This window comes from Tamandua tetradactyla, chromosome 1, assembly GCF_023851605.1.
Source record: "Tamandua tetradactyla isolate mTamTet1 chromosome 1, mTamTet1.pri, whole genome shotgun sequence".
NCBI lineage: Eukaryota > Metazoa > Chordata > Mammalia > Pilosa > Myrmecophagidae > Tamandua > Tamandua tetradactyla.
Genome location: NC_135327.1, coordinates 28,096,830 through 28,114,404, shown reverse-complemented (window position 1 = coordinate 28,114,404; position 17,575 = coordinate 28,096,830). Strand labels below are relative to the sequence as shown.

The 17,575-nt window shown below is 35.5% G+C and overlaps 1 protein-coding gene and 1 long non-coding RNA gene across 4 annotated transcripts in view; one reads left to right on the top strand and one right to left on the bottom strand.

The window, feature by feature from the left end:
* Nucleotides 1-454, bottom strand: part of LOC143644377 (uncharacterized) — a 42,559-nt gene extending 42,105 nt beyond the window's left edge. For both annotated transcript variants that reach the window (XR_013156661.1, XR_013156659.1), the window contains exon 1: nt 377-454. This is a non-coding gene — a long non-coding RNA (uncharacterized LOC143644377). The remainder of the gene's footprint in view (nt 1-376) is intronic.
* Nucleotides 8-13,888, top strand: SPO11 (SPO11 initiator of meiotic double strand breaks). 2 transcript variants are annotated; one of them, XM_077113288.1, is made up of 13 exons: nt 8-265; nt 1,673-1,786; nt 3,030-3,118; nt 3,583-3,649; nt 3,886-3,994; nt 4,270-4,356; nt 5,038-5,074; nt 5,395-5,504; nt 8,489-8,588; nt 9,618-9,655; nt 10,380-10,456; nt 13,056-13,167; nt 13,674-13,888. In XM_077113288.1, the coding sequence occupies exons 1-13, from the start codon at nt 135-137 to the stop codon at nt 13,791-13,793; spliced, it is 1,191 nt and encodes a 396-aa protein (XP_076969403.1). In that variant the 5' UTR covers nt 8-134; the 3' UTR covers nt 13,794-13,888. The 2 variants fall into 2 exon arrangements, with proteins under 2 accessions (XP_076969403.1, XP_076969408.1); XM_077113293.1 differs by lacking the exon at nt 8-265 and adding an exon at nt 337-634.
* The last annotated feature ends 3,687 nt before the right edge of the window (nt 13,889-17,575 follow it).

The window sequence follows — 17,575 nt, the reverse complement described above, 5'->3', positions numbered from 1 at the left end:
AGCTCCGTCTGTGCAGGCCAGAAAGCGCGGGAAAGGCGTGCCGAGCCACCGGCTATCGAGCTTTGCGGGTTTGGAGCAAAGCGGAGGGGCGATTTGGGTTCAGGTTCTTGTAGCTGTTGGTCCCGTGAGCTGTCATGGCTTTTGCACCGATGGGACCTCAGGCCTCAGTCTTCGAGGCTTTGGACCAGCACCGGGCTTCCCTGCTGGCCACCCTGAGGAGAAGCTGCGGGGAGTCCCCTGGCGGGAACACCCGCGCCCCCTCTAGGTATGAGGAGTTGGAAAGTGACCAGACTAGAAGAGGGGCGCAGGAAGGGGTCCTCGGGGGTCAGCCCTGAACCCAGAGAAAGGGCATTGCAGTTTACCGCTCTGCTGATACCTTTCTGCGTTTAACCATTATTTGGAACTCAAAAAACCTGAGGACTGCGCGTCTAGGGCTCTTTTAGCGTGTTCCCCTTCTAGAACGTTCCAGGAGCAGCCTGTGGCCGTGCGGCTGGTGGAATTCTCACTGGCCAGGGAGTTAGGGGCGCAGTTTGACTCTTTGTTTTAAAAAGATCTTTTTTTTTTTTTTTGATAAAATTTTAAAGATTTCAAGTGTTTTTTCTTTTTTTAGAAAAAGTGAGGAAAAATTAATGTTGTGAGTTCTCCATAAACCAACCGTTTTCTCAAAGTGAATAAGAACGTCAACATTTTAAGTACTTTTTGAAAAGACAACGGTTTTCTTGAAGTGTCGATGAACTTGGAGAGAATGTACAGATTTTCCAATTACAGGGGCTCTCCAGCTGCCCGAGTTGGAATTAATTATTGAAAATATGTCTATATAATAGACCATTTTAACTTAAAATGTTTTGTTTTGCTTCCTTGATGTGCTTTTCTGGTTTATTGGCAAACTTTTTCATCGCCGAACAAATTAATTGTCTTTTGAGCTCAAACAAAACTCAAAAGCAAGAGCATTTTTAAGAAAAGAATTTAGTTTGAAGTAGAACTTGGGGGGGGGGAAGAAGTGAGGAGTCTCTTGTTTGCTTTTCAGGTGTAAAGTAGCCACTTTGTATTTTAAGATTATCATGTTATTCTACAACTTTTTTTTTTCAAACTGGAAAAATTAATGAGATATTTGAGTCCATTTTTAACCTCTCAATATTTTTAAATATTAGGTTTTAAAATTCATTTTAAATGGAATTCATTTAAATGGAATTGTGGTACAAGGAGAAGTGTTTCTTTTGAAATATATTTGTGTTGAATTCTGTGGGAAGAAATTCCAAGGCATTATTACATCACTTTAATTAATTACATGTTTTATTAAAACAATTAGTAGAATTTCCAGCCGTAGAATTTAAGATCAGCTAGTTGAGAGGAGGTTAATATGAAGAGAAGATGAAAACACATTTATAAAGTATATTGTCTAGTCATTAATCTAAAATGGAAATATGACTTCAATTATAATTGAGAATTAAAATTAAAAGCAAATAAACTTTGTAAGTAACCACTGAAAATACAATTGTTGTAGTAATGTAGTACTGATGTGATCTGGTGGGAGAAAGCATTGGCATGGATTTTAAAAACCCGTGAAGCAAGAGGTTACTCTTGTATTGATCTGAAGATATGTCATATATGTTATATGTATAAAAAGGCCTAGTCTATAATTGACTGAATCACAGTGTGTTTATTTTTTCAGTTCTGAAGTTCTTGCATCCATAGAAAATATTATCCAAGACATAATCACAAGCTTGGCGAAAAATGAAGCACCTGCATTTACAATAGACAACAGATCAAGCTGGGAAAATATAAAGTGGGCATTTTGCATTTTTATTTTTAAATGCAATAGTGTGTCATATTTGGATTTATTTGAAGCAGAGTTCTAGTCAGATTTTATTCCTTTTCTTGCCTTTACCCTGCCAAAAAGTATTTAAGGAAGTTTACAAAATACCTACCATGACATGAAGGTTATGTAATCTAGAAGTAGGTGTGAAAGAAAAGACAAAGGAAAAACAAAGCAGAGCATGTAAGATGGAGCACCAGGAGGTTAGATTTCCAAAACTCTATGGAGAAGTCTGATGGTTTTACTAAAAATAGACCCCAATCTTGGAACTAAGCTTTCTAGTACTCAAAAGGAGAAAATATGATCAATGGAATTATCATTTAAAGCAAACCACTTGCTCAGGGGAATGAAAACCAGTCCTGGTACAGAGACCAAAATAAATGTATCCTGAACATAGTAACCTATTTCAAATGCTGTTTCTCCCGGCAGGTCTTCTCCTCCTGCCTAAGTCCTCTGTCCAGGAAGGTTAAAATTAGCCAACAACTTTGTCAAAGTCCTCGAACCTAGTTATAGCGTTTTCTCTTTCAGATCCTTAGCTTGTAGAATCTTCTGGACTAACTGATGAGAAGCACAATAGTTCTCATACACTGTAAAGGTGACAAAAGTAGAATAAAAGCAAATTTGAGTCTCCTTAGTCACTGCATATTTCACAATCAATAAAATTAATATGAATTGTATACTTTTGAATCATATTTTACATCATATTTTGCAAGATGGATTTCATCCTCTCTTGAAGCCTCGACTCCTGGCATCTTTGCCTGATGCGTTCTGCCATCTTCAGGACAGGCTTGGAAGTTCACTTTGGCAATTAATATAAATTATTTCGTGTTGTGTAACTTTGGAGGTAAATGGGAATCACCATTTAATTACCATCATTAAAACAAGTAAAATGCTAATAAAATTGTGAAATATTTGAAAATGTTTCACATACACTAACACATTTCCTAGAAATGATATATGATATTTATATAATAAAAATGGTATTTAATTGATTGATTTTAAACACTTCATTTAGTGCCTGTAATTGTCACAAAATGTAATTATCAACTGGAATGATCTGATCTTACAAACAAGACTGTACCAAAGCTTCAGTGCTAACATGGAGAGGAAATGCGGGATTTAAATGATGTGCGGAGGACATTAAGTGTATATCGTTTGTTGTTAGACATTAATTATTTTTCATTTTATTCCCTTGTTTTAAACATAATATCAGGTTTGAAGATTCTGTGGGTCTTCAGATGGTATCTCAGTGCAGCACAAGAAAAATCAAAAGTGATTCACCAAAATCAGTTCAAAAATTTGGTAAACTAATCTCTCCTAGTTTTTTTTAATGATAAATAATAAATAAATAAATTTGAATACCTCCTAGCTTTTAATTGTTCCTCGTTAAATAATTGTAATTGTTCTTTAATAGACCACTTTTGTCTTTGAAATAAATTTCTAGGATTTTGTGTTGTCACTAACCATGGAAGTAGAGTAGCATTCCAAAATGAATGTATTTTTCAAGATATATGGGTCAATGGAAAATTACCCTTTCCGTTTTTATCTGATTCTTCCAACTATTATTTGTTATTCTATATTTAACCTTTCTGTTTTGGAAAGATAATAAAAATGTTGTCACAGGTAACTGAGCATAGTTAAAATCCTTGTTTTAAAATTATTAATATTTTTATATTTTAAAATGAATGCCATTGTAGTTTCTGTAAGCAGTATCTTTTTTATTAGAAAAGAAGTGACGAGTAACCTGCTTATTGCATCTTTTCCAGCTCTAATTCTTAAAATATTGTCCATGATTTATAAATTAGTACAGAGTGACAGTTATGCGACCAAAAGGTAAATATACTATTCTACTAAATCAATCTTTAGAATGCAGTGTGAGATTCAGTTGCACTAACTTTTATTATAAACTTTGAAAAGTTGCATAGGACTATAGACTCTAGGTAAAAAAAGTATTACTTTCTTCCTATGTTGAGTTTCATCTAGTTAAAGCTTTCTTCAAATAACATTCCATTATTTGTTAATTCAAAGAGATATTGATAATTAAAAATATATATTTAAAATTTTCATAGAGACATATATTACACTGACAGCCAACTCTTTGGTAGCCAGACGGTTGTGGACAACATAATCAATGACATTTCTTGTATGTTAAAAGTACCGAGAAGGAATCTACATATAGTAAGTAGAAGTTAATTAAAATTTTGTATAAAAGTGACTATCCAAATATAATTTTAATGTATGACATTTTAGGGTGTCGTTTAATATTATATTATTCTCACTATAAATTTAATCTATTCTTAATGTATTCCTTGGATGAATAAAACAAAGATAAATTGCCAAATAATCTTAATTCCTAAATCCCCAGACGTATTATTTTCTTTCCTTTCTTAAATTCCAATCTGAGCTAAAATATATTAGTGAAAAAGTTTTCAACTATGACTTTTGTTTTTCAGTTATCTACATCAAAAGGTTTAATTGCTGGCAACTTAAGTTATATTGAAGAAGATGGCACCAAAGTGAATTGTACCAGTGGTGCGACGGTTAGTATCATAAATGTTTTCACATGTTGCTCTAACCGCCTTTCAGATTCTTCGTTTTTGAAGTGTATTTTATTTCCTGCTTTGTTATGTAGTTTTAAGTTTGATATTTTAAAATAAAACTGAAAGATGAATAGGTATATGCTTTAGGGGGGTTACATCACATAGTTTCAAATATGCCAAGTGTTAGATGTCATATTGAATTCCTTTAAAAAAACATACTGTTACTTTCAGGTAGAGTGTGGCATGGCTATTTCTGTAGCCTTCATACAATTTCCTGGTTCTGAAATTAATGTGTTTTTTAATACTAAACAATTTGCCAGACTTTGGTATGTAAAGAGCCCACAGTACTACAATAGCACAGCAGTTTGGAAAGGGCCAAGTTACCGGTTTGGAAGGGAGAAAGGTGATGACTGTAAGAGTCTGCATAAAGAAGTCTTGCTCATCTCTAACAGTTTTTGTGTTTTAAACCACATATCTGCAAGGCTTCCACAAAATTTTCACCTACTGAGAAGTAGTTTGAGTTGTGTGTCTGTTTTCTTATTCTGACTGTTTTATTCACTGAGTAATAAATCTCTGATGACTGGTATAGTCGATGAAAATATAGGATTTTTGCAATAGATAATAAAATGTGGCTATAGTTTGCTTATTCAAAATAAAAACTGTCTTGTTTTGTTAATTTAGGCTGTTGCTGTGCCATCTAATATTCAAGGAATTCGGAGTATCCTTTGAGTGAGAAAACTATTAATCTTTCAAAACATTTGTTCATTTGCTCCTTTGATAAACCAAGCCTTTGTTATGGGTAGCAAACAAGCTAGACCCCAATAGCCATCAAGAGGAACTGGCTGCAGTCCTTACTCTTAGCATGTCACTGTTCAGTGGGAAAGACACATTCCTGAATATGAAGATACCCATTTTAGATATTTAGAGGTAACAATGAAAATACTGTACGCTTTGGAATGGATCCTATATGGAACCGTTATTTCATTGATGGTTAAATTTAGTCTTCAATTCACTTGTGGTTCAGTCTTAACTTCACAGATTTAATTACAGATGCAAAATTTCTATTAGTTGTAGAAAAAGACGCAACATTTCAACGACTCCTAGATGATGACTTTTGCAGAAAAATGTCTCCGTGCATCATGATTACGGTATATTATCTATGTTTACTACAATTCCAAGACTAACCTGTATGGCTTTGGTGATTAGTAAGAAGGGTTTCTAACAGTATCTGTACAGCTTGGACATTATATTGTTGATATGATGCATCCCTTTGGGGACTTAGAATAAGAATATTCAAGGTGTTTATTTAAACATTCTTAAATCTGACCAAACATCCAGGCTATCACCCTAATTCTTAACTACCTGAAAAATGATTTTCTAATGCCAGGATGAGCTTATACAGCCTTCGCCCTGGTCCCACAGAGACCACTTGTTTAAACTCTTATAGGGTAACTCTGGAGCTTTGTCTGCTGGTATTAACAGAGTTCCTTTTTGTTCTCTCTCACACAGTTTTGAGTACCAGGTAATTTTGTTCATTCGGATGTTTTTTTTTAATCAGTGTGCAAAGAATAGCAATGGACCCAGAGCGTACATAATAGTTCCTGTGGTTGAGGTAACAAACGGGAACCACAAGCATCATTTGGCAGAGGTGTGGTGTTTCCAGCTGCAGAGGTGACGTGGGAGGCATGCATACAGCTGGAGTGATGGATGAAATCTGGAGTAGGAAAGAAAGAGGTGGGAATGAATAAGAGAAGCTTGGAATTGGTTAGGTTGAAGGACTGACTACAAAGTAACAGAATGAGTCAGGTTCCCTGCCTGATGTCCCAGTCCCTTTCAGCTTTTACAGACCTGTATGAAAACTTAATTCTTTGAAAAAGTCTTATCTACTTAAAATTCTTCTGGCTTATTGGATAAACAGTAAGTGTGATGTTCGTGGGAGCAGTGAGGAGTGCTGCCCTGGAGAGGTGGCCAGGTAGGGGCCAGCGTAAGGAAGGCCTGACCAGTCCCAAGGAGGTATCTGACAAATGGTTTTGAATTGGTGAGGAAGGAAATAACTGGGAGGCCACCAGGAGACTGCTGTGGTTATCTTGGTGTAAGGATGAAAAGGGGTTAAAGACTGGAACAGAGGGCATTTTCAGGATAATTCAGAAGAACTTGGTGGCAACGGGATATGAGGAATAAGTCAGAATTACCCTGAGCGATGGAACCTTGCCACGGTCTCACCACTGATAACTGCAGGACAAGTAGGCAGGAAGGTTTAGTTCTTCAGGGAAGAGAACTTTTGAGTGTTGTTTTTGAAGTATGTGTTTGAGATGCTAGCAGGAAATTCTAGTGTTCTAGAAAATTCTGTCTACTTTGAAGTTAAGGGACAACAGTGAAATGGAAAATGCAGACTGAGGCCTCATAAATTATGTTATAAAGCAGTAGTTGAACCCTGAAATGGACGATCTTTCTGTGGGTATGTCCTAAGGCTCTCTGACTCAGTGCCCTCATCCTCTTATGCCTCCATGGTGGAAGGACAAGCTTGCCAGACTGACCTGAAGCCTACTCACTAAAGATGAAGAAATCTGTGGTGGCCTGAACCCTTATGCCTGAACCCCGGTACTATTGTTTTGGAGACACATATAAAACATGCTCATCTGTCACATTGAGGGTGAAAAGATGAGATAACAGTGGTTATTTAAAAAACATGACTTTAAAGAGGGAAAAGGCACATGCCTTTCTTCTTGCATGCTGCCTTCTGGTTAATTTACCCAGTCTTTCTGCTTGCGTGCTGCCTTCTAGTCCTTGCCTGAATGCATGCACACATTGCTCTGTGGTGGCACCATCGCGGTGTCCATTGGTAATTGTTGTGATTACGGCTGGGAATCCCCACCAGAAGCTGATCTGATGGCAAATGTCTCTGAAGAAGGGAGCTGGGAATCGAGGGCCAGACTGAATGGAAGTCATTTTCTGCTCAATGCGCATTGGTACCGTTCTGCTCCTTTACTGTGTCCATGTGTTTGTTATCTTTTCCCAAAGAAAAAAACAAAACACACTGCTATTCACTAAGTATGTTGCTGTGCCAGCAATGCTGCCAAGCACTGGACGTAACACGAGTTTGCATTTATTGTTCTTTTTCCACACATGGACTTGTCCCTACGAGTTAGGTACTGTCATCATCCCCATAGGGAATGGGGATGCAGGAAGGTGCTTGAGCACCATATGGCTGGTCAAAAGTGGGGTATGGACCCAGCTAGCTCAGCTCCTCATTGCTATAGTGTGTGAGACAGCCACGGCCTAAAGGGGTAAGACACGTGCTCAGTATCACACCACAAGCAACTGGCAGAGAGAGAATTCAGACTCAGAACTATCTGAGCCAAAGCCATTCTTTAATGTCTCCATCTCTACCTTCCTCTGCTCTGTGTTTCATTTGGTTTCCTGCTTTTCTCCCTGAACTCTACCATAATGCTCTTTGAATTACTTTTCTAGTTAATTATTTTTTTAATGACTCCGTAACAGAATCATTTAGGGTTTATTAAACTCTAAATTTAAACCTGGTATTCATCTAAGCACTTTATGATTATTAAATAATTTGGTTCCTATAATAACCTCAGGAGGGGCTATGTTATCTGCATTTTACCAGTGAGGAAAACGAGGCACAGAGAGTTCTCATGACTCATTCGGGTTTATGCCGCTAAGTGGCAGAGCCAGGCTGCGCGTCCAGGCTGTCTGTCCACCAGCTGGTCACTGACCCCCTGTGCTGGGCCCCTGCTGTCCGCTCCTGGTGTTAGCTATTCTGGCTATTTATAGAACTTGGCGGTAATATTGTGGTTATTTGCAATAATTGTAAGTAATATTGCAGTGAACCTCATTAACTGTATGGGAATTTTATTATTTTATTTCTGTTTCTGCTGAAATACTTCCTTATATCATTTTCTAGGAATGGAATAATTGAGTTAAAGTTATGAACGTATATGGGTTCTTATGCCCTGTTGTATATACTGTACATTTCTTCACAGTCAAACCCCTCTTTCACACCTGAGATCAAGGAGGGGTGGTCTAAATTTTAAATTACTGATGAAATAAGGGGGTATTTTTGTCCATTTCATTCTCTTGGAATCAAAATGTGTAATTTCAATCTTACTTTTAGGGAAAGGGAGTACCTGATCTGAACACAAGACTTTTGGTCAAGAAGCTGTGGGATACATTTCACATTCCCGTCTTCACTCTTGTAGATGCTGATCCACATGGTAATTTATCACTGACTATTTGAAAGAATAATCATAATTACATCATATTTATAAATGCGGTTTCTGCTGTTCTCAGAATGCTTTTAACATTTTTATTGTGAAATATAATATATTTACAAAAAAGTGGTAAATTTCAAAGTACGTTTTAACAGGTAGTTATAGAACAAATTTTGATATATGGTATGGATTACAGTTCCACAATTTCGGGTATTTTTTTCTAGCTGCTCTAAGACACTGGAGATTAAGAAGAAATATCAATATAAGGCAGTGCGACGATGGCTCAGTGGCAGAATTCCTGCCTGCCATGCCAGAGACCTGGGTTCAATTCCCAGTGCCTGTCCATGCAAAAAAAAAAAAAAAAAAGAAAGAAATATCAGTATAATGACTCAGTAGTCAAACTCATTTGCTAAATCGTGTCGTCTCTGTTAGAACTGCTCGTTCTCCTTTGATCCTTCTACAATCTGTAGGGATGTTTGGGCAATGACCTTTCTAACAGTTGATACTGTTGGGGAGACTGGTACCTCTGAGTTTCAGGGCTTATGTGGCCTAAGAACTGTCTGGAGGTTTTAAGTTTCTGAAAAATAAATTTAGTGAGTGAAACTTTTATATAAGAGTCTCAGATAGAGCCCTGGGTATTCTTTAAGGTTTTCAGGAATACTGTTGGTTGAGGCTTGGCATACCATGGCAATTAGCAATATCTGGCTGAAGCTTGCATAAGAGTAACCTCCAGAATAGCCTCTCGACTTTGAAATCTCTTAGCCACTGATGCCTTATTTTGTTTCATTTCTTTACCCTGTTCTCAGAACATTTTTAATGAAATATTTTAAAACCTTATGATTACTAGATAAAATTAAGGATGGTAATCATTTAAGGCAATTTATTGCTATTTTTTGCCATAGTAGACTGAGAATTATAAATTTTCATTAATGATATGTGAAATACAAATTACAGATGTTAGATGTTGAATGCAAATTACCAAACCTGTAATGTACAAGAAGGCCACTCTTAAAATTAGCTTTCTTTTAACAGGCATAGAAATAATGTGCATCTATAAGTATGGATCTATGGTAAGTACTGCAAGGTATTTTTCCTTATTCCACTGTTTAGATATTTTATATTCACCGGTCCTATTTCTGCGTTCTCTTGACTTATCACCCTTTAGTAACTTGAGGGCCCACAAAATGTGTCAGGGAAGCTAAATATCCTATACTGGGGCCAATCTGTTTCAATGGCTGGACTCCAGCTTTCACATGATCAAGGAAACCTCGGTGGCAGAGCAGTATTAGCGGCGGACAAGATGGATTGCAATCTTCCATCTTCCCTGTCTGCCAAAGTAACTGTGGGGCCCCAGAGTGACAATAACATAACCTCAATATCACATATAACTTGAATGTTCACTTTGCGATTCTCTTTTCTCCCACTGTAAGGAGAAATGAACACACCATCAAATATCCTCACAAGAGTCTGCAGTGAACGTACATTGGGGATTCTTAAAAGTGTGGTCCCCAGACCAGCAGCATCTGTATCTTCTGAGAGCTTGTTAGAATGGAAACCTGAGTCCCCATCCAGACTTAGTGAATCAGAATCTCTAGGGGTAGGCGGGGCCTTCCATGTGATTCTGAGGCATGCTAGAGTTTGGGAACCACTGGTATACATCTGAAGTGTCCCCGAAGTTTATGGCAGACTTTTCTGCATGACTTTTCTATAAACCTACAACTACTCTAATAAAATAAGTATTATTGTTCTTTGCAATTTAGCCTGTTCTAATATACTTTTTGCTCTTTATTTTAGTCTATGTCTTTTGAAGCTCATAATCTCACAGTTCCTGCTATCAGATGGCTTGGTCTCCTTCCTTCTGATATTAAAAGGTTAGAAGGTTTAGCAGAACTAGGACATTTAAAATGATAATTAACTATAGTATACCACAATAAGCCTAAAAAATCATTACAAGAGACACTCTTAATGTTTTTATTCATTCATATTGTTCTCTATGCCTCAATTATGTACTTATGAGTTAAACATTCATCAATGCTTCAGTTTTAATTGCTAAAATACTTAACAAGTGGAGTTGGTTAATTGAACTTTCAGCCAACTGGGAAATGTTTTTGTTTTATGTTTTATGGTTAAAACATTTTGCAATTTTTTTGTAATTAGAAGTATAATACATTGAATCTAATTAAACGTGATCATTGGCAACATCACTTGCTATTATATGCTCTATAGAAGGTATAGCAAATCATCCCAAATATGAATCAATTCTTTCATATGTTTAAAATTTAAATTTCATTAAAGTATCTCATTTTAAGATTACTTAAAGTTTGAGAACCTAAAGTTTGGACAAGTTTAATATATAAGTTCATTATAGATACAAATCTCGTTAAATAACAAAATAAAATTCACTTAGAGATGAACACCTTTAATACATTGCCAGTACCTTTCTAAATTGTTTTCTGTGCGTGGAAACTCTTTCACAAAAATAGGATCATACTCTAATATTTTGTAACCTGCTTTTTTCACATGACACAGTAATCACGTGTCCATATCAATAAATACATTTTTCTTCTGTGACTTCATTTTAATGTCTTCTATTACTGAGTTCCAGTGCTAGATGTACCAGTGTTTATTGAGCCAGTCCCTCATATTTGGACATTTAGGTGCTTTCCAAATCTTCTGCGCTGATAGTGCTTTAGTGGACCCTCTTGTTACTGTATCTTTGCCTGCATCTTTGACTAGTCCCTTAGGCTGAATTCTCGAAAGAATTGCTAGGTCAAAGGGTATGCGCATTTTTGAGACTTTAATTGCCTTCTGGAGAGGTAACTATTTTCTTTTCCGCCTGTTCCTCAGTACCTAGGGCATTTTTTTTTCACCATTTTTCATCTTTGCTAATGTGATATTTTAAAAAGCTACCTTATTATTTTCATTAGCTAATGAAAATTAACTTTAAAATGTTCAGTGGATTTCTTTAAGCAGTTAGCAATCCTTGGAAACAGGTGCTTGTTTCCTAATTATGTAATACGAACAAGGTTTGGGGTGATTGACCTTTTCTTATAAAATGAGGCCACAAGAGAAAACATTCAGTTTTAGCTTGTTGGATATTTACACTCTAGTGAATCACAGTTTTGTTCAATTTAGTGTATGTGCCATAGTAAAAAAATTAAAACGCAAAAAAAACTTGGCGGCAATCTATTTTTATGAAGACCATTTCTAAAGTAATTTCAGTAGAAGTGATCTAATAATTATTAAGGTGGGGGGTTGGAGAAACTCTAGTTGCTCCTTATAAATTCCATCAGTGCTCCCCGAAGCCATTCCAAATAAATATACTATCAAAAGAAAGTCAGTCTGTGTCATTGTGAAAACCTTGTGACGACTCCTTTTATCCAGTGTATGGACAGATAAGTAAGAAAATAAAGACAATAAATAAATAAATAGTAGGGGGGTACCGGGGGTATGGGAGGTTTGGGGTGTTCTCTTTTACTTTTATTTTCTTATTTTTATTGTGTTTGGAGCAATGAAAATGTTTTAAAAAATCGACGGTGATGATGGATGTACAGTTATGTATATGATGATACTGTGAACCATTGATTGTATACTTTGGATGATTATATATGTGACATCTCACTAAAATTGCATTTAAAAAAAGAGTCAGTGTGGTAGCCTCACAAACATGGCTTCAACAGAAATCCCTGGTCTTCCCTTTCAATCTCGTTGTCACTCCTGTATCCAGGAGCTGCCACTGGCAAATGGTCCTAATTATGGGGACATTGAAGAAGACTATTTGAAACTGGAGCTGTCCTGGGAAACCCGAAATTTGTTACTTCAAAAAGTTGCCCATGCCATAAATCCTGGACCTCTCATCTTCTACTTTAAAACGCATACCAAGATAAACCTACAATTTTTTTCTTCAAATTTAAAATAGATAGCCTATGTGTGCAAATGTGTAAGTGAAGTATGATAGACTAATTTCCATGGCCCAGAATTCTCAATAATTACAAAAAAAGCCAAGTACTCAATGGAACCTAAAATCCTTCAGTGAATCTGAGCCACCAGCTGTGCATATTGAAGCCCCCTGTTCCAGAAAGTTCGGCTCTTTAAGGCTGTCTGTGTCCATCATTAAACTGTCCTGGTATTGATATACATGGTCTTCAAACTATAGGCATTTGTTTTTATAACTAATATCTATCTTTCCGTCATCATCCCATGACTGTGAGGAGAAGGAAAACAAAAACTTGAGAGTAGAATCTTATTTACTGTTGAACACAGACTTCCACTCTGAACTTGAAAACTTATTGGTCTAGGGCATGCCAAATCCCCCTAATTCTAGATTTAAAAGATGGATCTGTACTAATTTTCTTATCCGTTATTTCCAAGTTTCTTGAAACAGTGCAGTACGTACAGGTGAATATAAATTACCTTTATGTTATAGGGACACTTTGTTTTTTACTGATTTTTCCATCTATTATTTTCCAGATTAAATGTACCAAGAGAGTCTTTAATTCCACTGACAAAACAGGACCAAATGAAACTTGACAGCATTTTGAAGAGACCTTATGTTACCTGCCAGCCACTTTGGAGGAAAGAAGTATGTCTCCTTTTTAAATTCAAATGTTATATGTTTAAGTGCTTTTACTTTGTATAGTAAGTGACTATTGTATAGTATTTTGAAAATATCCTCCTTGAAATTTTACATAACACACAATTAATGTTAGTGCTAAATAGTTATTGAAATTTGGAATCGTATGAATGCTAAAAGGTAAGAGCAACAGAATGAAGATGGTCTCATTTTTTATCCTTCTAGTTGATACTCTTTGAATATAGCTGTATCATAGTTTGGAGTGGCATGGGGAGAGGAAGAAATTATTTTAGAGAGCCCATTACCATTTCTAATTTGTAAAGGCATTCACATTAAGAACCATCATTCCTGATATTTTTAGCTATAACAGCTCTAGAATATTCTAGCTGACCCTAAAGACGATTGCTCATGATTTTGGAAAATAGAATAATGTAATTCTAGACTTACTAGTTTGTTGAATTGACAGAACTGCAGCAAAAAACTCTGGTATGACTATATTTTACTTTAATGGGCAGATGGAAATAATGGCAGACTCTAAAATGAAAGCAGAAATTCAAGCTTTGACCTTCATATCGTCCGAGTATCTTTCCAGAGTGTACTTACCTAACAAATTAAAATTTGGAGGATGGATATAAAAATATATCAGTAGAACTGTGATTTCCAGAGGCTTTTCATTAGTTTTGTTTTAGATGGTAATGATGTTGTGAAAGAACCATATATTCTTAATGGTGTTAAGGTAAAATAAAATAATTCACAGTTAATTATTTTTTTTCTCAAAACAATGTGTCTAATTTTCTTTAGAGGGCTTTATTTTATCTTTCTCTGTATAGACTGATTTCTATCCTATGATTTAAGAAAATTAAAAAAGAATATGTGTTATATTCACTTTTAAAACTTATTTGAAAATTAATTTTTATACACAATATAAAGTTCTGCATAAATACTTTACCTTCTGCAATATAACTAATGTTAAGGTATGAAATATCTTGTTAGTAGCAAAACAATAATAAAAAATAATAATAATAACCTAAATTTATGATGTTGCGGATGAATTATCTGTCAGTGTTTCTGCCTAGTTTCTTTTTCCTTTGCCTTCATAGTATATGGGCCATAACCCATCCAGGTACCTGTGAAATTAGTAAAGGTTGTTATGAATGTGTCTGGGTTGATGGAGAATTCAGTGTTTTGTTTTCTTTCTCTCTCTCTCTCTTTTTTTTTTGTACACTGTATGGCAGGGTCACATTTCATTATTTTTCTATATGAGTATCCCGTTACTGCAGCACCATTTGTTGAATTTTTGTTTGGCTGGTTAGTTGGCTTTTTGTTTGTTTGTTTTCGGGGAAGTGCATGGACTGGGAATCAAACCCGGGTCTCCCGCATGGCAGGCGAGTATTCTACCCCTGAACTATATATCCTTGCACCCCAGTGCTTTGTTTTATATTGTTTTTGAACATATGTTTTATTGATGCTGTCACTCATTTAAAGCTTTTTCTTCAGGACTTTTTGGGTTATTGCCCAAATTCACCTGAGTTCTTCTCTAGTCTAGATTTATAGAATAAAGAACTTCTTCAGTTTTAAGATCTATAGAGGCCTCACATTTTTTTAAACTTCTTTTATTATATAGTATAACATATATACAAAGCAAAGAAATAAAAAAGCAACAGTTTTCAAAGCTCTCTTCCACAAGCGGTTACAGGACAGATCCCAGAGTTTGTCATGGGCTACCATACGATCCTCTTAGATTTTTCCTTCTAGCTGCTCCGGAATATAGGGGCTAGAGGACTTAAATACTTTTTTATCATCACAATCAACTTTTTCTCTTTCTTTTTTTGTGAAAAATAACATATATACAAGAGGCCTCACATTTTAAGAAGGCATTCTCCAACCCCCCTGTAATTTATTCCCAGAGATGAGTGTTAAGATTTCATTCTGTACTTTTAGTAAACCTCTAACTGCATTCAGTTTCTTGTAACTGTAAGCAAGAATATGTATTTATAGAAGTACAAAAACATTGGGCTAGTTATTTTATAAAGATAAATGGTAATAATAATAGATATCATTTCTGTGAACTTTTGTGTGCCAATCACTGCTCACACGTTATCTTATATAATTCTCTCAAGAACCCTGTAAGGTTAGTAATAGCATCCGTAGTTTATAGGTAAGAACAATGAGCATGTTGCTTGTCCAGAGTTACATAGCAGGAACATGGAAGAATGGGGTAAATACACCTGACTCAAGAGCAGAAGCAGCTGTAGAATATGTGGGGCCCAGCACAAGATGTAAATGTTGGGGTCCCTCACTGAAATGTTAAGAATTTCACGATGACAGCAGAGATTAAACCAAGCCCAGGGAGCTTCTTAGCATGGGGCCCTATGTGAATGCATAGGTTTTGCACCCACGAAGCTGGCGCTGTTTGAGAGGTGATAGAAATAACTAAATAAGATGATATAATGGTGGTAGAAAACACCCACATAGCACTTATTATATGCCAGGCATTTTTTAAGGCACTTTACAAACATTAACTCATTTCATTTTCACAGAAACCCAATAGCTGGGTGTTTTTATCATCATCCCCATTTGTACAGATGAGAAAACAAAGGCAAGGAGAGGTGAAGTACCTTTCCTAAGGTCACATAACTAATAAGTCATAGAACAGGGGCTTGAATCCTAGAGTCACTTTTAACCACTGCATTGGTATATATAAGGTACTCATGTGTGATCTGGCACACACTCTGCTGGGGAAAGATCTACTGTTTCTGTTGTTGGCTAGGCGTCAAATCAAGAGCTCTCTGATGCAAGCCTATGCTGTTCACAAGTTGGTTACATTCCCTGGCCTCATGAGAACCCAAGATTTCATTTTGAGAACATACTGGTATGCTGTCATCTTGACTTATTTATGAGGCTACCAAAAATTCTGAAGACAGTTTTATAAATCACAAAAAATTTCCTTTCAATTTTATGCCATACTTCCTCCCTTAACATCAAATAATATCATGGAACTTTGACAAGTTTTGTAAAAAAAAAAAACTTACTTAGAAATATACATTTCAATCAGAAAATGTTTGGATTATGATATGCTGTTAAATGGAAAGGAATGAAAAATCTAAGATTTTCAAAATTTGAAATAAAATTGAAAAGGACTTGCAGATACAATGAATTTGGATGATTAAGTTCACTTCAAGTTTAAGATTGGGAATTTACTTAAAATAATTTTCAATTATTTCGGAAATAGAAACAGTAGGGGAGCAAAAAAATACACTAGAGTTTGGTTTAACTGTTTATATTATATGCAGATGAAAAAGTAAGATGTCAGCTCTTGGGGAACCATCTAGAATCAGAATTCTTAAGATTTATTTCTTAAAAAGATTACTATGAAATAGGCAGTTATTTAAAATAAGTGACAACAGACCTCCTTCTTTACCATCATCTACCATATTAATTTAGCATAATTCCATAATTTTAATCAAGAAAAAACATTCGGTTTGGGATTTGTTTATTAAAATGAATAAAACATTTTTTTTCTTAAAAAAAAAAGCTGCTTGTACCACCTCAAGGTTTCTGGGAAATTTAACTGTCACAATTGGTAATGCTAAGTGATTTCAGAAGTCATAATTTAATGAAACAAAACTTAGTGCACTTTTTACTAAGTAGGTTAAACACTCCAGGATTTCCATTCATGACTTCCTTAATGAGAAGTGTATCAGTTGAAATGTTAGTTGTAAGCAGATACCTGTCCAATGAAGCTGAAAAGAACTGATGCTTTAAAAGCTAAACACATGTGCATGTGCCTTAAAACTGTTTTCAACGAATGTTTTGTAGTAAAATATCATTAAACATTTACTTCTGTTCGCAAAATGGACTTCTGTTTCCCATTTAAAAATATGTATCGCAAGGAAACATCCTGTAAAAGCATGCCAGTGTCGCCATCTGCTGGCAGAATCTCCATTGTTCACTTAATTACTTCCACTGTTTTAGATGGACATGCCTTTAAAATATTTTGAAGTCTGTTTTTAAGGAATAGAGTGGTAGAGTCTGCAAAACAACAAAAGAGGTTGGGACTGAGTACTTCTTGGCAGGAATCCATTATGCATTATCAGCTTTGGATGTCCCGAATTCCCTGTAAACCTACACTTACTGTATGCTGCTTTGCAACCAAGCTATTTACAGAACCTTAAACCAACATGTTAGAAACTTTTAATAAAAATTTAGAAATATAATTCCAAATGAAAAGCATTTATACTGAATTATAAATATATTTTCTATTCACCTAGAAATGGAATAGAAACTATATAGTCATTCTTAATATCCCCTGTGAAAAATGGCAGAAGAGGTTATCTGTGTGGTGATAGCTATAATCAACACTTAATTTTAATGATTTTTTTTGCCTATATCAACTGGCTCAATTAAAAAAAATACT

Excerpts from the sequence above, each read along its gene's own strand:
- SPO11 (XM_077113288.1), top strand. The coding sequence starts at position 135 with ATGGCTTTTGCACCGATGGGACCTCAGGCCTCAGTCTTCGAGGCTTTG. Across the intron at positions 5,075-5,394 it reads TAATATTCAAGGAATTCGGA|ATTTAATTACAGATGCAAAA; the intron begins GTATCCTTTGAG and ends TTAACTTCACAG. Across the intron at positions 5,505-8,488 it reads CTCCGTGCATCATGATTACG|GGAAAGGGAGTACCTGATCT; the intron begins GTATATTATCTA and ends TCTTACTTTTAG.